Genomic DNA, 25,058 nt, shown 5'->3' with positions numbered 1-25,058 from the left:
GACTTGTCTTCACTCAAACCTGCTCCCTCGCTCAGAGTTACTTCCTCTCCCGTCCTTCGCCTGAACCCCAAGCCCCCACACCCTCTCCCTCTCACACTCACCTCGACTTCCTCCCCATTACACCTACGGCCCCTCAAAGACCCCTCTTTTCCCCCAATCCCCCCCCCCCTCTGGCCTCCTTCACTTCCCCCCACCCGGCGTCCAGCCACCACCCACCCCATTCTGAAAGCCACAGGTCCCCCTGCCGGGAAGGGCGCCAACGTCCGGGCAGCCCTCCAGGGCCTTCCCGGTCTCCCCACCCGCCCCGCTGGGGGCACTCGCCCCCTCCCTCGCGTCCGGTGCCCGCCGCGTCCGCTCAGGGCACCGTCGCGAGGAGCCGGCCGGCTTGGTCCCAGGAGGGGCAGCGGCCAGTCCGGGGTCCCAGATGGCCGGGGCCGCAGGCCTTCGGATGTGCTCTCGCCAGGGGGGGCGGGACTCGAGAGTCGCCGAGCCCCAGTGCCCTTCCTGCGGGCACAGAGACCTCCCCCCATCCCCCGCAGCCGTCCTGCCTACGCTGGGAAACCGGACCCTCCCTCGCAGCTCCGGTTTCCCGAAAACTCCTGACTTGCAGATACTAAGAATGGCTTTCTAGACCGTCTTCCCCTTTTGCCCCATGGCAGCGTTCTGGCTCTGAGCCCTCACCCATTTTAAGACCCCAGGTCCTTCCTCTCCCGCCTCCTAGGAGTCCGAAGTCCAGGACCTCATCCTTCTCCATTTTCCTGGACCCAAGAATCTGAGCCCCAGACCCAGAAGTCCAGGCCCTCCTCCCTCAGATGTGGGAGGCCTTGCCTCCAGCACCCCCTTCCTGGGCCCCGGGTGTCTGAACCCCAGGCCCCTGCTCCCCAAGACCCTGGCATTCAGCCATCTCTCCCTGTCCAGATGTTATTTCTCACCCTTCAGAACACGCCCTGCGGAATGTGGGGCAGCAAGGGAGGGTGGGGAGGCAAGTCTGATACCTCCCACAGCCTCCTGGGAATCTCTGGACTCCTTAAAGGGCTCCCCCTGGGGGCCCACCCGTCCTCCCTAGGGCCCTGAGGGACAAGCTGCGGTCAGAGGAGACAGAGGAGGTCTGCTGACATGCCTGAGGCAAAACCAGGTGGCTTTCAGGACTGCCCTCCCTGGGTGGAGATGCAGTCCCCTTTTCTGAATGGGGGCTAAGGGCTCCTCTGAAGGTTTGGGAGGATGGGATGTGTTCTCTGGGGAGGGAATTCCTTCCTCCTGTGGGGTGGGGCTCCCATATCTGTGTTGGGTGGGTGGGTCTCCTTCTCTGTGCGGTGAGGGCGTTCCTTTCTCTGTAGGGATTTGGGGGGCCCATCTCTGGGTGCAGATGAAGAGTCTCTGAATTTGAGTCCTTTTCTCCATAGGGATGGGAGTGCTGTGTATGTAAACCAGGAGGTCTTTGCCTGGTGATTGGGGTCCTCTACATTTGGGGACTGGGGTCCTCTCCATAGGGATCGGAGTGCTTCTCTGAGTGAGGACTGAGTCCTTTCTCTGTAAGGGAATGGAGTCCTGCTGTGTCTGGAGATTAGGGGTTCCTGTCTGTGCGGGGAGGAGAGCTCTTGTCTGTATAAGGATGAGGGGGCCTCCTTTCTATAGGAATCTGGGCTTCCCCACAAAGAAATTTGGGGGCCTTCTCCATATAGAGTTACTTTATGTGCAGTTTGATGCTCTTCTTTGAATGGGCCTGGGGGCCTTTGTTGACACCGGGGTGCAGCTTTCTCTCTATGAAGAAGTGAACAGGAGAGATGCAAGTCCCTGGCAGGGACCCTCCTCCTCGGGTGTCCAGACCGCTGGCACCAGCCCAACCAGGCTGTGGAGTGGGGGTCCAGCCCCTCACTGCAGCTGGGACACCGGTGGGCCGGGAGCCAGCAGACAGGGCAGGTGAAAGATGCTGTGGTCAGCACAAGGTGTCCAGTTTCCAGCCCAGGGAAAGAGCTAATTATACCCCCAGGACCCAAAAGGTCAGGGCCTGGTGGCCTGAGTGGATGGGGCATGGCTTGCCTGGGGCAAGGGGAAACCTGATCGCTCAGACGCTCAGGATTAGAGATAAATTTACACCTGAAGGGGCAGGACTTCTGGGTCTGAGGGAGGAGGGGCCTGGGGGCCTGGACTCCTGGGTTTTGGAGGAGGAGGGCGCTGAGCACTTGCTCAACCCTAAACGTCTTTTATCTCGCAGTAGCCAAAAAGGCCCCCAAGGGCAAAGAGGCTGCCAAACCAGCTCCCAAGGAAGCCCCCCCTGAGGAAGTTCCTGCAGAGCCCCCCAAAGGTGAGACAGTGTTCCTGTGGGATCCGCAGAACCTGGCTCTTCATCCCCCAGGCTCCCCTTGTCTCTCTGCACCCACCCTGCTCTCTCTCCTCGAGTCCTACCTCCAGAGCTAATCATCCTTCCCCTGCTCACAACCCTCCATGGCTCCCCAGTGCCTCCAGGTTAGAGCCCAACCCCTCAGCCTGACTGATTCATCACCGAGTTCTGCCCAGCTCTGGATGCCGCAGCCCATCTCCACACCTCTCCTACCCCTGAGCCGCTTTCAAACAATCCAGTCCACCTCCCTCCAGTTCACAAATGGGGAAACTGAGGCCCAAAGGGGTGGGGGAGACAGGCCAAGGTCACGCAGCCACCTGGGTGACACCTGGTCTTTCCCAAGTCAAGAGAAGCCACTTTGCTCCATGCTTTGGCATCAGAGCAGAGGGTCCCTAACGGGCTCTAAGCCCCGCTCCTTAAGTGGCCTGCTGCCCCTTCCCCACCCTGCCTCAGACCCCCTAATCCTGTCTTCTGAACAGAAGCCCCACCTGAGGACCAGTCTCCCACTGCTGAGGAGCCCACTGGCATTTTCCTGAAGAAGCCAGACTCTGTGTCGGTGGAGAATGGTGAGGGGGATGAGGGAGGAGGGGCTGGGGAGCAGGACTCCTGGGTCTGAGGGAGGAGGGTTTGGGGAGCAGGGCTCCTGGGTCTGAGGGAGGAGGGGCTGGGGAGCAGGGCTCCTGGGTCTGAGGGAGGAGGGGCTGGGGAGCAGGGCTCCTGGGTCTGAGGGAGGAGGGGCTGGGGAGCAGGGCTCCTGGGTCTGAGGGAGGAGGGGCTGGGGAGCAGGGCTCCTGGGTCTGAGGGAGGAGGGTTTGGGGAGCAGGGCTCCTGGGTCTGAGGGTGGAGGGGCTGGGGAGCAGGGCTCCTGGGTCTGAGGGAGGAGGGTTTGGGGAGCAGGGCTCCTGGGTCTGAGGGAGGAGGGTTTGGGGACCTGGGCTCCTGGGTCTGAGGGAGGAGAAGCTCACAGTCCTCTCTGTAGTGTCTCAACGTTCCTGTCTGGCCACTCCCTCCCATCCCCCTCACCCACCCAGGAAAAGACACGGTGATCGTGGCCAAGGTGAACGGGAAGGAGCTCCCAGGAACACCAACCATCAAGTGGTTCAAGGGGAAGTGGCTGGAGCTGGGCAGCAAGAGTGGGGCCCGATTCACTTTCAAGGAGTCCCACGACTCTGCCAGCAATGTGAGGACCCCGCGGGGACGCTGAGGGCCTATGGGCTACGGATGGAGGTTGTACAGCCCCCACGTCTCGGAAGGCCTGTTGCCTGAGGCCTGGAGCCCCTGTAGATGGGAAACAGGACCTCCAGGGATAGAGGTTGTGCAGGCTACTTGGTGGAGATTGTGGGGGACGGCGGGGAGAATGTTTGGGTTAGGGCAGGGCGCACCTGGTCGGTCTGTGCGTTCCCAGAAAGGTCTCAGGGGTCAGGGATGTGGGCCTCCCCGGGGTCAAGCTCATCCAGGCATGGAGAGACAGCTGGTCCCTCCTGTGGGGCCAGAGTGAGGACACAGAGAGGGAGATGTGAGGCGGGCTCTGGGGGGGAGGGTGTAGGGTGGTGCTGGGAGCAGTCATGTGCACCCACACCCCTGGCCCCGGCCCCCAGGTGTACACCGTGGAACTGCACATTGCGAAGGTGGTCCTGGGGGACCGCGGGAGTTACCGCCTTGAGGTCAAAGCCAAGGACTTCTGCGACAGCTGTGCCTTCAACGTGGATGTGGAGGGTGCGCTAGTGGGGGTGGGGGAGGGGAGCAAAGGGTTTTGTTGAGGGGGTTGGGGTGGATGTTTCAGCCTGGCGTAGGAGACTGTGCAGATGTGGGGGGGAGATTTAGGGAGGCAGGGTCGGGGCATTCAAATTTGTGGAGACAGTCTACGAGCTTAGACCCCGAGGAGGTGTGGACTTGGGGGTGAGAGGGTGCAGGGTTTTTTGGGGGCCCAGCGAAGACTGAGAATGTGAGTTAAGTAGATCCCAGGGTCACAGTGCACAGGCTTGAGAAAGTAGCCATAAGGGCTTGGGAAGCACGGGTGTCCAGGTTTAGGGCGAGGGTGTTCAAGCTGAGTGGGAGGTTATTACAGATTTGGGGGCATATGTGTGGACCCCTGAGGGTGTACAGACTCTGGGGTCTACAGCCCCGGATGTGTGGGGCTTAAATATGGAGGACACAGGGAAGGCAGTTGCCCAGGCCTGGGGAGAAGAGCCTGCTGAGGAGGATGGGGGGGGGAGCGGCTGCTTGGGGTGAAGGGTGAGGGGGGAGAGGCTGCTCGGGGTGGTGCAGCAGCGAGGGAAACAGGTATCCACGCCCAAGTGACAGGGTGTGCTGATCCAAGACAGGGGGTCTGGGTGGAGGTTGTGCAGGCCTGGAGGGGCACTCTTGGTCTGAGATCAGGCCTCGCCTCCAGCTCACCTTCTGTCCCCCCATCTCCTCTCCCCAGTGCCCCGCGACGCCTCTGTGCAGAGTCTAGAAAGCTTCAAGCGTTCGTAAGTGATCCTGGAGCCTGGGAAGAGGTGGAGGGGGTGGCGGTGTCTGCTGGTGCCGAGGACTGTGGGAGTGTCTCCCCTGGGAGGGGGAACTGTGGGAGAAGGGAGGAGTGGGGACCCAGGGCGGGCCTGAGGGTACAGGACCTCTTTGGGGTTCTCACACCCTCTCAATGGCCACAGGGGCGAAGGGAAGTCAAATGATGCGGGTGAGCTGGATTTCAGTGGCCTGTTGAAGAAGAGGTAAGCCTACCCACCTGGCCTAGAGAGGGTAGCTGGGGACTCAAAGAGGAGGAGGCTCCGCTGCCAGCTCTGGACTCCCCGTTTTCCCCTCTATGACCTCCTGCATCTACCCATTCCCCACCCACCTGGCCACCTGTCCAGCCACCGTTCACCTACACCTTTACCTCCAACTGCATCCGCTCAGCTTCCTGTCCGCCAGTTCACCTACCTACCGACCCTTCAATCCATCATCCTCACATCCATTTTCCTGTTCACTTAGGCTCCAGTTCATCTGCACATCCCCCTGGTCACCCAGCCAAACACCCATCTATCCATTCTGGGCGGGGGGGGGGGCACCCATCCACTCACCAGTCTCATCCATCCATCCAACCAGCTACCTATGTATCCATTGACTAATCCAACCATTCACCTGCCTGCCCATTTGCCCATTCATCTGCCCACATATCCATTCATCTGCCCACCATCTTCCCATCTGTCCATTCACTCATCTGCCATTACACTCAGCCACCCATTCAGTAACCCATCCATTCATCCTTTACCCACCCACGCCATAATCCCATTTCTGACCTATGGAGGCACCATCTACCCATCTCTCCACCACCCATCTTCCATGATCCATCTTCCTTTCCACGTGTGTGTCTATCTGCACCTGCATCTCTCTCTCAACTGAATCCGTTATCCCACCCGCCTACCTAGCCCCGCATTCCTCTATCAACTCTTCACCTCTTCAGTGACACACCATCCACCCACATAGCTTTCCGTTCGATTGATCTACAAGAAATTGCTGTTCTTTAGGTGAAAATGATGGGATATTGGCAATTTTATGGTGTTCAGTATGATGCTTGTCCATTCGCTTGGTTATTCATTATCTGCTGGTCTACCCGTCCATTCTTCTACTCATTCATCTATCCCCATAACCAAATCCACAACAATCCTATTTACTGATAGATTCATCTCTTTGTCTTTACCCAGCTAACTACCTACCCGGCCATCTCCCCTCAACATATCCACCCAATTGCCTACCCAACCATTTGCCACCAACTCATCAGTCCGTCCACTCACCCAGCTATCCCCCATCCACCCATTCACCTATCTTCATGCCACCCATTCTCCACCCAGCCACCCATCCACGGACCCACACGTCCATCACCTTAGCCATCCATCAACACCTCGACCCATGTCTGTATTCATTTCCCACCCAGTGCTCTGTACATCATCCCAAATATTCATCAGTCCCCCTGTTTCCCCACTCATCTCTCCTCTTTTTGTTCCCTTCCCTTCCTTCCTTCTTTCCAGAGATCTAATCACTTTCTCACTCAGCAAACATCTTCTGAGGGCCTGGGCTGAGATCAGGGGACAGAGAGAAATTTGGGTCCCCGACATCGAGTCACGGATTGGTTTGGGGAGATGGGTCTGGTCCAACAGACACAGGCAGAGACCAAGGCTGTTTAGTGTGATCAGAGAGAAGGTCCCACAGGGGCCTTGAGAGAACCCAGAGGGAAGGCAGCTTATTGCCTGGGAAGACCAGGAGTGCCTCACAGAGGAGGGAGCTTTGGCTCCAGGTCTGAAGAGGAGTCCATCAGGAAGGGAAAGTAGGGAGGGGTCATCTGGGCAGGGAGACATTTTGTGCAAAGGCTGGGAGGCAAGAGGGGGCCCAGAGGATTCGGGTAAGGCAAGTAACATGCTTGAGTGGTTGTGGGGGTGGTGATGGCATGGTGGGTGGGGTCATGACTGTCAGGCTGAGCTGCTGGGGCTTCCTCCTGATGGTAGTGGGGGACCCATGGAAGAATTTTGAACAAGGAAAGGATGGCATCTGATGTGGAAGTTAGGAGCCATGTGGGGAACAGGCTGGAGGGGAAGGGGCGGGATGGAGGCCAGGAGGTCAGGGAGGAGGCTGAGGCCATGGTCCAGACAGAGAGGAAAGGGGTACCAGGCCCAGAGAGAGAGAGAGAGCAGTGGGTGAAGGCAGAGGAGGGCCAAGGCAGAGGGAGCACCTCACCTCCTAATCCTAACTACCCCTCCATCCCCCCTCCTGTGGCCCCTGCCCACTCTCCCTGCCCTCAGGGAGGTGGTTGAGGAGGAGAAGAAAAAGAAGAAAGATGATGATGACCTAGGCATCCCCCCTGAGGTTTGGGAGCTCCTGAAAGGGGCAAAGAAGAGCGAGTATGAGAGGATCGCTTTCCAGTATGGCATCACTGACCTCCGGGGCATGCTGAAGCGGCTCAAGAAGGCCAAGGTTGAGGTCAAGAAGAGCGCAGGTCAGCACTGCTCTCAGGGGAGCGGGGCCCTGTCTGGGGGATCCCAGCATCATGGGTATTGTATGTTTGGACCCTGGACCTATCTCTTGAAGGTCCCAATCTAAGCAGTAATAGAGCCCTGTTGGCAGGTACCTCCAAGTTCATGGGAGGATTCGTGACGTTGACCTTGGGAGAGCCCATGGTCTGGGGAGGGAGACGTGGCAGCTCTGGGGGCGACCAGGGCAGTGAGAACCTCTCAGCGCCATTCCGCCTGCATCCCTCCATCTCCAGCCTTCACGAAGAAGCTGGATCCAGCCTACCAAGTGGACAGGGGCAACAAGATCAAGTTGGTGGTGGAGATCAGTGACCCAGACCTTCCCCTTAAGTGGTACAAGAATGGCCAGGAGATCAAACCAAGTACCAAGTATGTGTGGAGGGACTATCCCGCGGGGAGTGGGGGGAGATCTGAGTCCCATAGAGGGCCCAGGTGTAAGGCTGACCACTCTTAACCCAGAAGGAGTACTCCCTCATTCATATGAAAAGTGCAAATACCTCAATAAAAAATTGACAAAGGAGGGACGCCTGGGTGGCTCAGTCGGCAAAGCATGCGACTCTTGATGTTGGGGTCATGAGTTCAAGCCCCATATTGAGTGTAGAGATTACTCTTAAAAAAATCTTTAGGGGCACCTGGATGGCTCAGTCGGTTAAGCGTCTGTCTTTGGTTCAGGTCGTGATCCCAGGGTCCTGGGCTGGAGCCCCACATTGGGTTCCCTGCTCAGCGGGAAGTCTGCTTCTCCCTCTCCCTCTCTCTCAAATAAATAAAATCTGTAAAAGTAAATAAATATAATCTTTAAAAAAATTGTCAAAGGTAATGAAAACGAATTTGGTTGAGAAGAAACCCAAATGGCCAATATGCTATGGAGTACACATTCAACCTTGCAAATAACAGCAACAACAATAATAATAATACAAATAAATAATAGTCTTTCTGCCCTCTAAATGGGCAAAGACTTTCCAAAATGATAAAACCCAGTGCTGGAGATGACATAGTGAAATAGGTACACAAATGCTGCTGGAAGGAATGGTACTTGCTAAATCTCTGAAAGGGCAGTGTGTTAAAAGTCTTTTCGGTTGTGCAATTCAAGGGATTTACCCTAAGACAGTTATCATGGTTATGCATATTTAGGTGTAAGGATGTTCTCTAAAGCATTTGCTGTTGTAGCCCAAAATGGAAAACAACCAAAATGTATGATTCCTTACCTACATGCTGTGTAGTCACTGAAAAAGAGATTCTAAAATATAGACTAATATGGGAATCTGGTCAAGGTTAGCAAATGGGAAGAAGCATGGTTCCCATTTCTGCTTCACAAAATGTTAATCTACATATGTACCGATAGAAAGATTGGAAAGACAGAGGCTGAAATGTTTGCAGCAGTGATCTCTTGGGTTCGTTCTAGTTTTATTATTTTTTTCTTGGCTGTGTGTGTGTGTTTAAGTTATTTATTTATCTAAGTAAGCTCTCCATGCAATGTGGGACTCTAACCCAGGATCCCCAAGTTGGAGAGTCAGTGTGCTCTTCCGACTGAGCCAGCCAGGAGCATGTTGGATAAGATAAAAATTTAAGTTAGTTAAGGTACGGGTTACATTGCTGTAACAGCGTCCCTAGGTTACATGACTTTGAGTGAGAGAGAAATGTATTTCTAGCTGATTGAGGCTGGTAGGTCGACTTTATCCTTAAAGATTGTCTGGGGACCCAGGTTCCACATTTTTGGCTACACCCTTTCTTGTGGCCTTGTCCTCATTCGCATGATTGAAGCTGGGTCATGGGTACATCTGTGCCTGACAGACAGGAAGGGGGAAGGATAGAAGTCCAGCGAAAGCAACTGAAAGGTGGAGATGACCTAGCAGTTAACGCAGGTCGAATCCACTCACATTCCATTGGCCCAAGTTCAGTGGCGCACCATCCCAGTTGCAAGGGAGGCTGGGAAATGTAGTTCTCTATGTGGGTGGCTGTGTGCTACTGCTAAATGGAAGGGGAGGATGGATGGATGGGGGGCAGTTAGGATTTCCACTGTAGTTATTTAAATACTAGAAATTAGACCGTCTGTCCCCTCCTGCACAATTTAGCTCTGAGAGGGAGTGACTTGCCCTGAGAACTGATGGGCAGATCTACCCCAGGGCCGGGATGATCTCCAGGCTCTAGCCTGAGACAAGATTTTTGCACCAGGTACGTGTTTGAGAACGTTGGTAAGAAGCGAATTCTCACCATCCACAAGTGCACGTTGGCGGACGATGCTGCTTATGAGGTCGCTGTCAAAGATGAGAAGTGTTTCACTGAGCTCTTTGTCAGAGGTGAGGCTGAGATTTGGGCCTCAGCTTAGAGAGTGGGGCTCTGCAGGGAGTCCTGAAACTACTGACCTCTTGTCCCTCGGTGTCTCACAGAACCTCCGGTCCTGATTATCAAACCCCTCGAGGACCAGCAGGTGTTTGTGGGTGACCGGGTGGAAATGTCAGTGGAGGTATCAGAAGATGGCGCCCAGGTCATGTGGTAAGTGAGTCTGGATCCCTGAGCCCACAGCTTCTTTGCCTCAGCTCTGATCTTTATGAGCCCTCTTAAAGATTCTGAAGAACTTTACCCAGTGGTCACCAGAAGACCTCAGCCTTTCTCTATAAATCCTGACCTTCACCCATGACCTCTTCCTGGAACTTCTGACCTCTACCCATCTTGTCTTCTTCCAGGTCCTTTTCCCGATCCCTGTTATTTCAGATTCATTTACTCATCCGTTCAACCAGTCATCCATCCTTTGGTCCGTCCACTCGTGTATCCATCTGTCTGTTCATCAACCCATCCATCACCCCATCCATTTATGCCATTGGTTCATCTGTCCAACCATCCATCCATCCACTCACCCACTCACCCACCCATCTCCTCATCCATTCATCCATCCCCACATCTATTCACCCATCCAACAAATATTTATTGAGCACCTATTTTATGATGGCATTCTTCAATGTATTAGAGATATAGTGGGGAGAAAATATATCAACATGTCACCCACCGTTTAGAGTTTATAATATGATAAACTTCTGGGGTGTATGTATAGGTGACAGAGACATGCGTTCGTCAAGTCATCATATGAATAAACATAGAAGTTCTGTTTTTACAAGTGTTTCAGAGGAGCACTAACTGAAGCTATAACCACTTTTTAATAGGGAGAAGTGACTCAGGAGGTCAGGGAAGTCTTCCTGGAGGAGGTGACAATGGAGTTGAGATTTGAATGATGAGGAGGTAGAAAAGAAGTTGGAAGGGAGGAGTTTCTCAGGCAGGGAAGTACCATTCAGAGAGGCCACAATACCTGACATCTCTCTGGGACGCCAGGACTCCCTCCATGCCCTGACATCTCCCAATGACCTTTTTGTGTCCCTTGACCTCCAACTGGGACCTCGCGACATCTCCCTGTGGTGTGTGACTTCCTGTGACCCACTATCCCACCTGTGACCCGTCTATTCAAGATGCTTCTGCCAACTTGAATCTCTCCTCCCTCCTGGGACCGCCCTTCTGACCCTTGACCTCTGCTCAGAACTGTCTCTCTGGCCCTCACCCTCTGATATCCAGACCCAGGGCTATGCGGTCCCTCACTTTTCCCCTTCACATCCCCTTCACCTAGGATGAAAGATGGCGTGGAAATGACGCGGGAGGATTCCTTCAAGGCTCGATACCGCTTCAAGAAGGATGGGAAGCGTCACATTCTCATCTACTCGGATGTGACCCTGGAGGATGGGGGCCGCTACCAGGTCATGACCAATGGTGGCCAGTGTGAGGCAGAGCTCATCGTGGAAGGTACGGGGCCTCCAGGTGGGGTGGGGGCCGCACTGGGTCATGCTCCTCCTCACAGCTCAGAATTGCTCAGGCCCTGGGGCGCCTGGCTGGCTCAGCCGGAAGAACGTGTGACTCTTGATCTTGGGGTCATGGGTTTAAGCCCCAAGTTGGGGGTAGAGTTTACTTAAACAAATAAACAAAAAAATTGCTCGGGGGCGCCTGGCTGGCTCAGTCAGTTAAGGGTTCAACCCTTGGTTTCTGCTCAGGTCATGATCTCGGGGTCCTGGGATCGAGCCCCGTGTCAGGCTCTGTGCTCAGCACGGAGTCTGCTTGTCCCTCTCCCTCTGCTTCTGCCCCTCTGTCTCGCTCTCTCAAATAAATTAATAAATAAAATCTTTAAAAAAAAGTTGCTCAGGCCCCAAATCTTGCAGCTGTTCCTGACTCCTCTCTTGGCCTCCCACCGTGCATTCAATTCACCAACGAGTCCTGGCTGCTCCCGCCTCAGACGATATCCGGGACCTGACTGCTCTTCCCCACCTCTGTTGCCCTCACTTGCCCCAGGCCTCCACCCCTCATGCCTGAACGCCCGCAGTGGTCACTGGGTGCCCTGTTCCCATGGCCCCTCTCCTCCCCCACTCACACACACACCGGCCAGAGTGAGCCTTGTAAAATATAAGTCAGATGGTGGAAACTGAGCACCCTGCCGTCCAGGGCCCAGGTCACTTTCCTGTTGTGTAAGATGTCACCCTCTGCACTGGGGGAAGCAGGCTGAAGGCCACACGGGACTCCATGCACTGCTTTTGCAAACACTTGTGTATCTATAATTCCTTAAAGAAACAAAAAAAAAAAACCCCCAAACCAGGGTATTTATGAACCAAATCAATTACGGTAGGTCTATATGTAGCCCTAAAAAGACAGTTTGAAACATACTGATACAGAAGGATTTCCAAGATCCTGCATGGCTAGGTGAAAAAGCAAATGTGTTACAACTTGCAAGGAGGAGAGGAGAGGAAGGAAGGGAGGGGGGGAAGGAAGGAGGGAGGAGAGAAAACCTATACACCTATTTGGTTTCATAGCGATCAATTGAAAGGATAGTGCCTTTGGAGAAGGGAGGGTTGGAGGTGGGTAAGTGGGAGATAGCCCCTCTAGTATCTAAATCCATTTCCTTTATTTTTAAACCATGTAAATGCATCATTTTGTTTAAAAAAACAAGTATTTTTTTTTAAGATTTTATTTATTTATTTGACAGAGAGAGAGAGATCAAGCAGGGGGAGTGGCAGCCAGAGGGAAAAGGAGAAGCAGGCTCCTTACCGAGCAGGGAGCCGGATGTGGGGCTCGATCCCAGGACCTGAGCCGAAGGCAGATGCTTAACTAACTGAGCCACCCAGATGCCCCTTAAAAAAAAAAAAAAAAAAGTCAGATCCCAGCCGTCTTCACAACACTCTCTATTGGCTCCTGCCTGGCTGGAGTCCTCTCTGGGGCCCCCTAGGTCTGTGATCTGGCCCCGTCTGCCCCTGCCCATCTCATCTCCTACCATGTCTGCCTGGCTCACTGCACACTGGCCTCCTTGCTGTTTCCCACACCAACAAGCCTGCTCTGCTCCACAGGGCCTTTGCACATGCTGTTCCCGCTACCTGGGGGACCGTTCCGCATTCTCGCATGGACTCTTGCCTGCCTTCCCTCAGGCCTCATCACTCCCTCTTGTTATACGTTTCTGTGTTTTGCTGTTCACCGACCGTCTCCCCACTAATACGTGAACTCCATGAGGCCCGCGGATGTTTCTGGGTTGTTCGCAGCCCTGTCCCCAGTGCCTGGAACAGTGCTCGGCACAGAGTAGGTGCTTGCAAATATCTGTGGGCTGACTGGAGTTGCGATGGCCCCATATCCTTCTGTCTCTGTCTAGAGAAACAGCTGGAGGTCCTGCAGGACATCGCGGATCTGACGGTGAAGGCCTCGGAACAGGCCGTGTTTAAGTGCGAGGTGTCTGATGAGAAGGTGACAGGCAAGTGGTACAAGAATGGGATCGAGGTGCGGCCCAGCAAGAGGATCACCATCTCCCACGTGGGGAGGTGCGGAAGAGACTGTGGAGGTGGCGGGGGTGGAGCGGGGTGGGGCGTGTGTGTCAATCAGCTACGGCTGCAGAACAACGATCTCTGTACTTAGTGGTGTAAGGGGAAAAGGGTGTATTTAATCATGAGTCTGCGTGTTGGTTGGGGGCTGGCTGATCTAGGATGGCCTTTCTCAGGCCTCTGTGGTCAGGCGAACGTCTGCTCTGCTGATCTTCCTGGGCTCCATCAGGACCACGGCCAGGACACCTGGCCTGCCTCTGCTCTGGTCCATGCGACGTCTCATCCCCCAGGAGGCCAGTCCTGGCATATGCCTGGGGCAGAAGCAGGCATCCCGAGAGAAAGCAGAAGCAAACAAGGCCTCTGTGGCCTGGGCTGGGAACGGTCCCATTGTCACCTCTGCCACAGTCTCTTGGGCAAAGGAAGCCACAGGCTGCAAGGTCTTATCACAAGGAGCATGGATACAGGGAGGGGAGAAGTTGTGTCCGTATTTGCGAACAGTCTCCTACAAAGTGGGGGAGACGTCTAGCTGGAGAAACGAGGGACTGGAATTCAACAGGCGGCACAGGGACATCGAAGAGAAGCATCTGGTAATCTGTGGGGTAGGGAGAGCCACCATGACACCGGTAGAACGGCGCGCCCGAATACGCTTCTGCCCCAATACAGGGGTGAATTGCATTTCCTGACCATACCTCTTGCCAGAACGTAGGCTTTCTCCGGGTTCTGTGTAAGGAACCCTGCCTGCCGGTGGTGTCGATAATTCTGAGAATGAATCCTAACGCTAATTGGGCATTTATTATGTGCCAGGGAGATTTTTACTTGCTTTACAATATCCCCGGTGTAGATTGTTATCATTATGTCTGTTTTACAGGTGGAGAAACTGAATGCACAGGGAGCTTAGGTGACTTGCCTAAGGTCACACAGTTAATAAGTGGCAAAGCTGAGATTTGAACCCAGATGCTAGCATTTCAAAACTCAGAATAAAAATGGTGGGCATGGGGGCGCCTGGGTGCCTCAGTTGAGTAAGCGTCTGTCTTCAGCTCAGGTCATGATCTTGGGGTCCTGGGATCGAGCCCCGCCTCGGACTCCCCACTGAGTGGGAAGTCCCTCTCCCTCTGCCCCTCCCCCCGCTCATGCTCTCTCTCTCAAATTAAAAAAAAAATTGGTGGGCATGGGAATATAGATTGCACTGAGATGGTGTTTCTTTGGGCAGCTGACTGGCTCATTCGGAAGAGCCTGCGACTCTCACTCAGGGTTATGACTTCGAGCCCCACACTGGGTGTAGAGATTACGTAAATGAATAAACTTAAAAAAAAAAAAAGATGTTTCTCCGTGGTGATGCTCAGGCTGGCCCACCTGACCCCTGCCTTGTCCCCCCAACCCCTTAGGTTCCACAAGCTGGTGATCGATGACGTCCGCCCTGAGGATGAGGGAGACTACACCTTCGTGCCCGATGGCTATGCCCTGTCCCTCTCGGCCAAGCTCAACTTCTTGGGTGAGGCTGCCCCTCTGTGTTCCCCAGCGGCCAGAGCACCCACCTTCCCAGCAGGCCCCGGATGCCCTCCTTTAGGATTAGGTTTCCCTAATGTGTATTAGCGGTGAGAGCAGGCATCTGCTGATCTCATGGGAGGAATCAGAGGAGAAGATGGAGAGAGCACTGTGTTCTGAAGTGTGTCCACCTGGGAGGAAGGGCAGTCATGGGCCTGGACCCATCCCCAGCCCCCTAGGTCCCTGGGTGATGCCAGCTCTTCCCCTCAGCCTCTGGGGTGGGAGGGTGGGATAAGGGGCCCACTGGGCTTAGAGCTAACTGTACCATCTTCTCGTCCTCCAGAAATCAAGGTGGAGTATGTACCCAAGCAAGGTAAGGACCAGGGGCTCCTGTGATAAGCTGAGGGTCTGGACTCCTGGGTCTGAGGGAGGAGGCTGGGGATCCTGACCCCTGGATCTGGGGGAGGAGGGACCAGGGGCAGGACTCCAGGGTCTGAGGGAGGAGGGGGCTGAGGGTCTGGACTCTTGGGTCTGAGGGAGGAGGGACTGGGGACCTGGACTCCTGGGTCTGAGGGAGGAGGGACTGGGGACCTGGACTCCTGGGTCTGAGGGAGGAGGGACTGGGGACCTGGACTCCTGGGTCTGAGGGAGGAGGCTGGGGGTCCTGACCCCTGGGTCTGGGGGAGGAGGGGCTGGGGGCAGGACTCCAGGGTTTCTATGGCTGTTAGAGCCCAGCTCTTGGGGACCCCAGCTTGCCTTGGTGGGGATCGGGATGACCCAGCTGCCCACTCCCAAGTTCCCCAACATCTCTTCTCTACCACTAGAGCCACCAAAGATCCACCTGGACTGCTCAGGGAAGACCTCAGAGAATTCGATTGTGGTTGTGGCTGGAAACAAGCTGAGGCTCGATGTGTCCATCACCGGGGAGCCTCGTCCTGTCGCCACCTGGCTGAAGGAAGATGAGGTATGGCGAGCTCCCCCCAACCCCCGTGCCCTGACTTCTCTGCTGGACAACTTGAGGCAAGTGGCTTCCCCTCTGTGAGCTTTAGTTGTCTGTAAAATGAGAATGAAGATCTTTCTTCAGAGAGTTGTTCTAAAGACTGGAGATTATATTTGTCTATCACATGGTACAGGCCTGCCACATGGGGGGTGCCCCACTATCCAGCCATCCAGCCATCCATCCATCCAACAAATATTTTTACCTTGTACGTTCCAGGCCCTGGACAGTTCAATTTTTTTTTCTCTCCTCTGGGCTTCAGAGTCCTAATCTGTAAAATGGTTAGACTTGGCTCAATCTTCATTCATTCTTTCAGTCAGCGAACACACCCCCTGAGGCGTCCTCTCTGCAGGGCTCTGTGTATAGCACTGAGGATACGACCATGCGGAGCCTTCACTACGGAGGGAGGCAGACATGGGCCCAAGCAATCACAGTCCAGGGTGACCAGGGCTGAGATAAAGGGAGATACTGGAAACTGTGAGACTTCAGGGTGTAGGGCCATCACTTTCAGCTGGGGGCTTCCAAGATGGCTTCCCAGAGGAGGCGACTTCTAGGCAAGTCCTAAAGGATGAGTAAGAGTAGAGCAAATAGAGGAGTGGGCATGCCAGATCTTGGGGATTTTAATGAAGGGTGGTGTTTGGAGGACAAGGAAGGCGACGGGGAAGAAGGGTAAGGCTGGGTGTAGATCCAACGGGTCCTCTTGCGCTGGGTCCAAGGCTTTGTGTGTTGTGGGGTGACGGGTAGCCGCTGGAGGATTTTGAGCCGTGGAGGGCAGAGGCGGTCTGGCCTTGGGGAGAGGTGGAGCAAGGCCATCCCGTGGCTGTGTCCAGGTGTTCACGGCCACCGAAGGCAGGGTCCGCATCGAGAGTCATGCAGATACCAGCAGCTTCGTGATCGAGAGTGCCGATCGAGCAGACGAGGGCCGCTACACCATCAAGGTCACCAACCCCTTGGGCGAGGATGTGGCCTCCATCTTCGTGCGTGTTGTGGGTGAGTAGAGGGAGCTGAGGGAGTGAGCCAGGGGTGGTTCCCTGAGGCCCTGAGGGACCCCCTGACCATCCTGCCTCCGACAGATGTCCCAGACCCCCCGGAGGCTGTACGTGTCACCTCTGTTGGAGAGGATTGGGCCATTCTTGTCTGGGAGCCACCCAAGTATGACGGGGGGCACCCAGTAACCGGTGAGTGCCCATATGCCAGAGTTCCCATGACCTCTGACCCCTCCTACTCCCCCTGCCCTGCCACCCCAACTATCCCTTGGTCTTGGAGAGTTCTTAGCATCCTCTGTGATCGCCCTCTGAGATGTTCTCCATCTTTGATGTCTTGCAATTCCTTTGGTCTCCCACTCATTCTTTGCTTCCCAACGACCTGGGGATCTTCACTTTGGCCAACAACGTAGGGTTTTCTGTGACCCCTGACTCCCGATTCATGACTCATGACTGTTCCTGACCCCCAACCCCATGACTGGTGACTGCTGACTGCTCTGTGACCCTGAGACCAACCCAAGATTCATGGCCTCAGACCTGTCTGGGTCATGGGACCTTTTGATGTGCCTCTCACTGCTCCAACTGACCTGCAAGCCCATAGCCTTCCCATGAGCACTTACTTCTGTTTGGGGGGCCATCCAGGTTACCTCCTGGAGCGGAAGAAGAAGGGCTCTCAGCGCTGGATGAAGCTGAACTTCGAGGTCTTTACGGAGACCACCTATGAGTCCACCAAGATGATCGAGGGCATCCTCTACGAGATGCGGGTCTTTGCTGTCAATGCTATCGGGGTTTCCCAGCCCAGCATGAACACCAAGCCTTTCATGCCTATTGGTGATGCTCCTCTGCACCCTCCCCAAGCCCCTGTCCACCTCCAACCCCTGCCCTGCCTGTCGCTGATCTCTGACCCTACACCTGGCCTTTGACCCTCAGGCCCTAACCAACCTCCTGACCTCTTACTGACCCAGCATATTAGTCACCAATCTCTGTGATCCTAGACTGTGCCATTGCCCAAATACCTCACGGGCCTCTGACCTCTCAGACTAACACTTCTCCCTGCTCCTGGAGACCTCACCGTCCCTTGATATATCTTGTTGTTTTAATGACTCATGATGACACGTCTTGGCTCACTGACCTCTGGCCCACCATATTGTGTCCTTTCCTGATCTGTGACTTCAGCTCTGATCCCTGCCCCTCCCTGTGACCACTGACCCCTCATTTACCTCCACTTCCCCTTTCCCTTGATTCTTACAGCGCCCACAAGTGAACCCTTGCACCTGGTGGTGGATGACGTGACTGACACCACCACCACTCTGAAGTGGAGGCCTCCAGATAGGATTGGGGCAGGCGGCATCGATGGGTACCTGGTGGAGTACTGCTTGGAGGGCTGTGAGTGGCCCCATCAGGCCTGGGGGGGGGCACGGTGGCTCACACAGAGCCCTGGTGGGGGTCCAGTCCAGGGGACTGCAAATAGGGCAATGCAGGGAGAGCTCTCTGGTGGGGTGGGCTGCCCTGGTCCTGTGTCTTTACTTGCATGAGTCCCTGAATGGGATGGCTCAAGCCAGGCCCCCATTGACCAGCTTGTCCTCTTTCCCTCCCTTTCTCCCTCCCATCCTCCTTCCTCCTTTCCCTTTACCCATCTTCCATACAGTAATACCTTTTCATCCATCCATCCATCCATCCATCCATCCATCCATCTGTCCTTCCTTCCTTCCTTCCCTCCCTCCTTCCTGCTTTCTTCCCATCCCTTTGCCCACCATTGGCCATCCATCCAACCATCTGTCTATCCATCTGAAAATCTTTGGATCAACCAACCATCCATCCATCCTGTAACATATTTTCCATCCGTATATTTATCTCTTCTCCACCATCTTTCTTCCCTCTTCCCTCCTTCCCTTCCACCTCCTTTCCTTCTTTCCATTCATTCATTTCCCTATATGACCATCTAACTATCTGTCTACTGTCTCTCCATCTTTCTGTGTATCCATCCATCCATCCATCCATCCACCCATCTTCCCACACATCCAACTCTCCATCCTCCACCGAACAAACATGTATTGAGCGCTGGACTCCATGCCAGGCCCAGTGCCACGGCTATGGGGATACCTGCGACATGGTCATCTCACTGGGAAGACAGGCGTGATCATCTCAACACCATATCCCAGGCCTTAAAGCAAGACAGACGTGGGTTCCTATCCTGCCCCTACACTTTCTAACCCTGTGACGTTGGCAAGTCTCTGAGCCTCAGTTTCTTCATCTAAAAACGGGCGAAGACTGTTGCCTCCTTGACAGGGTACAGTGATGACTGCATTTGATAATGCATGTAAATGATGGATGGTTGGACTCTCGTCAGCTTCTTCCCTCTTTCTCTTTCCAGCGCTCTTTACACCATTCTTGCCCTTGCCCATCCCTCCCCGATCTGTGCCAGGCCGCCGTGATGTTTCACGCTGGTGGTTGTTGGTCTGACCCACACTGGTTCACCAACCTATGGCAGTAAAACCAAGATGGAAGCCAAGGAGGCAGGAAATCTAAGAAGCTGTCTCTAACCACCACCCCTGATTCCCTACTCCTCTGAACCTTGATTTCCCCATCTCTAAAATGGGGATCACATAGGACAGAGGCAGAAATTAATGAGCTAACTAACACTTGTGCCACCCTTCCAACCTGGTCATAATAAGTGCTTAAATAAATGTCAGCTACCGCTGTTCAGTGTGGTGGTCCCAAGGCCCGGGAAGGGACAACCAGCGGAGGGGCTCCAGGAAGGTGCCCCAGCACTGCTCCTCTTTTGTAGCCGAGGACTGGGTCCCTGCTAACACGGAGCCCATAGAGCGCTGCGGCTTCACCGTCAAGAATCTCCCCACAGGAGCAAAACTCTTGTTTCGGGTAGTGGCGGTCAACATCGCAGGGCGCAGCGAGCCCGCCTCCCTGTTCCAGCCTGTCACCATCCGGGAGATCGTGCGTAAGTGCCTCTGAGCCCGCTCTAAAGACCAAGTTGCTGTCGTCTGGCCCACCCTTGCCATGTCATCATTAGGGCCTCCCCCCCCGACCCCGCAAGAACGTCCTCGCTGCTGTCTCTCTGTCCCTCTCTCGAGTGTCCCCCAGCCCAGCACTGAGCCCGCGTTCCTGTGTCTGTATCCCCAGAGCAACCCAAGATCCGGCTCCCGCGCCACCTCCGCCAGACTTACATCCGCAAAGTGGGGGAGCACCTCAACCTGGTCATCCCCTTCCAGGTGTGCCAAGCTGGGGTCGGGCTCGGGGTCAGGGCCCAGGGCGAGAGACCCGGGCTGACCTCTCTGCCCCCCATCCTTCCGCTCCCCCCGCCCAGGGAAAGCCCCGGCCCCAGGTGGTGTGGACGAAGGGCGGGGCGCCGGTGGACCCCGCCCGCGTGCTCGTGCGCACCAGCGACTTCGACACCGTGTTCTTCGTGCGCCAGGCGGCGCGCTCGGACTCGGGAGAGTACGAGCTGACCGTGCAGATCGAGAACATGAAGGACACGGCCACCATCCGCATTCAGGTCGTGGGTGCGTGGCCAGCTGGGGCAAGGGGGAGGCGCTGCGGCCCCAGGAGCCGCGAAGTGAAGAGATTGGGACGGAAAAGAGGGTGCAAGGCGGGGATGGGGCCAAAAGGCGAGGAAGTGGGAGTGGGGAAAGGCCTAAGCGGTGTCAGAATTCGGGGACCAGGTGAGGGGGCAGAGGTGGGGAGAGATGGGGAGAGGAGGTGAGGGGCGGGCTTCTGACAGCCGCTCCCCCCCATTCCAGAAAAGGCAGGACCAGCAGAGAACGTGATGGTGAAGGAGGTGTGGGGCACTAACGCGCTAGTGGAGTGGCAGCCCCCCCGAGATAACGGGAACAGTGAGATCACGGGGTATTTTGTCCAGAAAGCCGACAAGAAAACCATGGTGAGAGACCAGAAGGGCCTGGGGTGGGGCCACAGCCGGGAAAGGGAAACGGAGGCTTGGAGAGATTGGGAGTACGGGCTGGGGCTGGGAGGGAAGCCTTTTGACTGAAATAGGGTGCGTGGTGGGTTGTCTTTCTTTTCTTTTTAACTAAGGTGAAATCCACATAAAATGAAGTATTTTAAAGCTTTTAGTCCATTCCCACTGTTGTGTCACCAACCCATTTAGTTCCAAGACATTTTCATCTCCCCAAAAGGAGACTCCGCACCCATTAAGCATTCACATCCTCCCACCCAGCCCCAGGCAACCACTGATCTGCCTCCTGTTTTTATGGGTTTACCTACTGGGGACATTTCCTATAGATGGGATCATCCAATATGTGGCCTCTTGTATCTGGTTTCCTTCCCTCGGTGTTTTCCGGGTCCACGCACACTGCGGCGTGGGTCGGTGCTTCATGCCCTCCCGGGGCCGAGTGACAGTCCGTGGTTTGGATCTACCACGTTTTGCTTCTCTGTTCGTCTGCTGGCGTTGTTCCCACCTTTCAGGCCACTGTGAGCAGCGCTGCTGGGAACAGCAGGTTGTCTTAGCGGGACGCACGCTTCGGTGTGCTTTCCTCACCGGGCCCTTCTTCTTTTTTTTTTTTTTTTAAAGATTTTTATTTATTTATTTATTTGACAGAGATAGAGACAGCCAGCTAGAGAGGGAACACAAGCACAGGGAGTGGGAGAGGAAGAAGCAGGCTCACAGCGGAGGAGCCTGATGTGGGGCTCGATCCCAGAACGCCGGGATCACGCCCTGAGCCGAAGGCAGACGCTTAACCGCTGTGCCACCCAGGCGCCCCTCACCGGGCCCTTCTTGTGTCTGTGTCCCTGCGTCCAACTCTCCCGGCCCCTTCCCTCCCCCCCAGGAGTGGTTCACCGTCTACGAACACACCCGGCAGACCTCCTGTACCGTGCCTGACCTCATTGTGGGCAACGAATACTACTTCCGCGTTTACAGCGAGAACTTCTGTGGGCTCAGTGACTCACCTGGCGTCTCCAAGAACACGGCCCGGATCCTCAAGACGGGTACTGCCACCCCACTCCATGGGGTCCGGTCTCCTCTCTCGGCTGGGCTTCTACCTTGACTCCTCCCCCCGCCCCCAGACTCAAAGCTGATGGCACCTGGTGACAGAGGAGAGGCAGTCAGGGCCCAGATTGGTCACCTGACAGGTGTATCTCGCCTTTCCCAGGTATCACCTTCAAGCCGCTTGAGTACAAGGAGCATGACTTCCGAACACCTCCCAAGTTCCTGACGCCTCTACCAGACCGGGTGGTCGTGGCTGGTTATGCTGCTGCTCTCAACTGTGCCGTCCGAGGCCACCCAAAGGTGCCGAGTGGGCGCATGTGTGTGCATGACCCTAGAGGGACATCTTCGCTCAGATTCAGCCATACCCGCTCCTTCTCGCCTGACTTCTCTCTCTTCTGTTCATGGAATTGACTCACTTTTAACCCACTTCCTGCCTCTCGCCCCTTCGATCAGAGCCCAAGTCTCAGATCATTACACTCTGGCTTCCCTCGGAAACGGAAAACTTCGGCGGGAGTTGGGGGGAGGTCTGAACCTCCAGGGCTCCCTCCCTGGCACCTTCTGCCCCGTCCAGTTTCCCGGCTGCTGTTGGGAATGTGAACACTTGAGCTCCAGCGACTCACCTGGACCAGGAGCTGGCAAACGAGGGCTCGCGGGCCAAATCCACCTGCCAGCAATTTCTCTAAGTAAAACATTATTGGGACGTGGCCTTGCACGCTTCAGTACTGCGTGCGGCCGCGGAGACCACAGAGCCGGCAAAGCCTGAAATATTGACTGCCTGGCCCTTTACAGATGAGGTTTGCCGACTTCTGGTCCAGCTCCAAGTTTTTGGCTTCAGCCCCCATAGGCACACCGTGAATTCATTAGTTCACCTCCTCCGTCTACATCTGTCCACTTTATTTGCTAACTGTACTCATTCATTCATTCTGCACATTTACTCACCTCCCAGCCCATTCATTTACTCGGCTCATTTATTCAGTCCATTTGCTTATTTACATCACTCGCTCACGCAGTCTGTTTATCCTCTCAACACACATTTTCAGAGGCTGTGTGTGCTGGTGAATTGGACAGGAAATTCCTGGATGTTGGGGGAGACTGACGTGAATCCAAAGTCATGCAAATGACTATAAGACCGTGAAGGGTGGGGTGCGTGTCAGAGTCCGGAGGGTAGTTGAGAACGTACAGCGGGCATTCCTGCTGCAGCCTAGGGGCCCGAAGCCACGCCTGAGCAGAGACCTGGAAGATAAGCTGGCGCTGATTAGGGGAAAAGAGGAGGGAAGAGCAGTATTGGAAGAGGGAACAGCCAGTGTGCCAAGGTCCTGAGGTGGGAGCCTGTCGGGTCTGTTTGAGGAAGAGCGAGGAGGCCCGTGTGGATGGAGCGGAGGGAGGGAGCGGCAGGATGGGGGTGAGGGCAGAAGGGTAATGGGACCAAACCATGTAGGGTCCTGTGGGCCACGACACAGAGTGAGCTCTTTCCCTCATAAAGAGGAGACTGAGGGTCAGAGAGGAGAAATGACTGGTTCAGGGTCATCCAGTCAAAATTAGGTGGCAGCACAGCCGGGAATCGAATCCAGGCCTGCCTTCCAAAGCCCACTTTGCCATCACTCAGGGACCTTCCCTAAGCTGGCCTCTTCTCCCACTGCCCTCGACAGCCGAAGGTGGTCTGGATGAAGAACCACATGGAAATCCGCGAAGATCCCAAATTCCTGATGACCAACTACCAGGGAGTCCTGACGCTCAACATTCGCCGCCCGTCCCCCTTTGACGCGGGGACTTACTCCTGCAGGGCGGTCAACGAGCTGGGGGAGGCACTGGCCGAGTGCAAGCTGGAAGTCCGAGGTGAGCACCCTGCCTGGCTGCCCCTCACGCGTGCTCTCACACAGCTACCCGGAGGCCCCGTGCCGAGGGCAGAGCGGCGGCAGCCCCGGGCCCCTAGGTGTGTAATGGGGAAGCCGGATTCGGACCCCAACAAGAACGAAGCAGGGTGACATGTACGCAGGGCGTTGTAGGGGTGGGGATGGGGGAGCACCTGATGCAGCTGGGCCAGTCGTCTGAGGAAGTTTTCCAGAAGGAGTTGAAGGACAGATAAGAGGTGAATGAGATCGAGAAGAGTTGGCAGATGATCGCCAAGGCTCTGGCAGGCCTGACCTATGGGGGGAGATGTGCGGGCACCCAGAAAAATGCCTCTCCTCCCCAAGCTCTGTCCCTCCTGTCTCCTCCTGTCTACCCCTCAGCCCCAGCTCCGATCACCTCTTCCTCTGGAATTCTTGCCCGGCCTTCTCCCTGGCCTCTTTGCCTCTCATCTCTCCCTCCAGCCCGTGGCCCTCCCCAGGCTCCCCAGCAGCCCTGAAGCCCCTCAGCCTGGTGTCCGCGGTCCTGCACCTTCTCCCACATGCCCCGCTCTGGCCTCATGTACCCCCATTTTTCTCAACACTGTTCCAGCCACACCAAGCTGTTGGCAGTTCGACAAACCCATCGTACTTTCTCTTGTCCCTGGGACTTTGCACATTCCATTCCCTCTACCTGGAATGCTTTGCCTTGCGTCCTCTGCCTTGGGCTCCAGCCCATCAACATCTGCCAGTCAGGGCTGACTGGAGAGGCCGCTACCCAAGTCCCTCAGATGTGACTGACATTAATATGGGCTTCCAGGGTCCGTCCCCAATTGTGACCCCCCCTGGCCCTGATGACCGCCCAGAAGACAGAAGTGGCCGTGGACCCTTAACAAGCGAGACCTTCCCCAAGCCTTACTGGCTGTCATTCTGAACACTGCTCTTCCAGGCTGACCCAATTTCTAATGTTTTGCTATCCTCTTTATTAATTACTGAATCAGCTTGGAAATATCCCTACTTTATGATTCCAGTGACAGCTTGTCACCAGCAGCTGCTTAGAAATCCCATCCGAGTTTGGGGTTCAAAGCTACAGGAATCACAGGCCCTATGACAGTGGTTTGACTGCCCCACCGAGATGTGACGTGCTCCCCCTGCTGGCCGCGTGAATCCAGTAGGCAAAAGGGCCTGGGGTGGGGCACAGGGACTTGGGAAGCCCAGCCCACCTAACCCACTCTTCTCTCATTTCCCCCACAGTGCCACAGTGAGACCGTCTTCCATCTGCCAAGATAATTGGCCACTGGGTCCTAACCTGGACCTCCCTGAACACTGTTTCCCTTTCTAGAGTTACCACTGAGAAAATAATAGTCTTGTCTACAACCTGTGTGTGTCTGTCCTCGAATCTGTAGCTCTGCCTCCCTCTTCCTATAGGGGCTTAGTGATGGGGACAGCAGGTTGGAATGGCAACCATGATAAGGCAGCCCTGATGAAACAGACCATATTGAGGCCGCCATCTTGGAAAGGCTACTTTAGTGATGCTACCATGTTGCCATGGCAATTACAAGTCACAGGTGAACCAAGACCTCGTGGAGGCAGCCCTCTGGGATTAGCTACTATGAGTGGGAAGGAGGC

The 25,058-nt window shown here is 55.3% G+C and overlaps 1 protein-coding gene across 2 annotated transcripts; it reads left to right on the top strand.

Moving 5' to 3' along the window:
* The first annotated feature begins 719 nt into the window (after positions 1-719).
* On the top strand, positions 720-24,806 carry MYBPC2 (myosin binding protein C2). Of its 2 annotated transcripts, none has more exons than XM_026488318.3 (28): positions 720-1,135; positions 2,216-2,305; positions 2,821-2,907; positions 3,373-3,521; positions 3,940-4,057; positions 4,767-4,812; positions 4,993-5,052; positions 7,117-7,310; positions 7,581-7,713; positions 9,517-9,641; positions 9,732-9,837; positions 10,958-11,130; positions 13,013-13,178; positions 14,564-14,670; positions 15,007-15,036; positions 15,488-15,627; positions 16,491-16,650; positions 16,734-16,838; positions 17,286-17,474; positions 17,895-18,029; positions 19,432-19,599; positions 19,782-19,870; positions 19,966-20,161; positions 20,399-20,538; positions 21,443-21,602; positions 21,767-21,903; positions 23,253-23,439; positions 24,684-24,806. In XM_026488318.3, exons 1-28 carry the CDS (start codon positions 1,117-1,119, stop codon positions 24,692-24,694), a joined length of 3,420 nt encoding a protein of 1,139 aa, XP_026344103.1. In that variant the 5' UTR covers positions 720-1,116; the 3' UTR covers positions 24,695-24,806. The 2 variants fall into 2 exon arrangements, with proteins under 2 accessions (XP_026344103.1, XP_044235956.1); XM_044380021.3 differs by having other exon boundaries at positions 957-1,135; positions 2,219-2,305.
* Positions 24,807-25,058: the final 252 nt, after the last annotated feature.

Source organism: Ursus arctos, unplaced genomic scaffold (assembly GCF_023065955.2).
Source record: "Ursus arctos isolate Adak ecotype North America unplaced genomic scaffold, UrsArc2.0 scaffold_19, whole genome shotgun sequence".
In the NCBI taxonomy this organism is placed as follows: domain Eukaryota; kingdom Metazoa; phylum Chordata; class Mammalia; order Carnivora; family Ursidae; genus Ursus; species Ursus arctos.
This window is presented reverse-complemented; position numbering and strand designations above follow the sequence as displayed.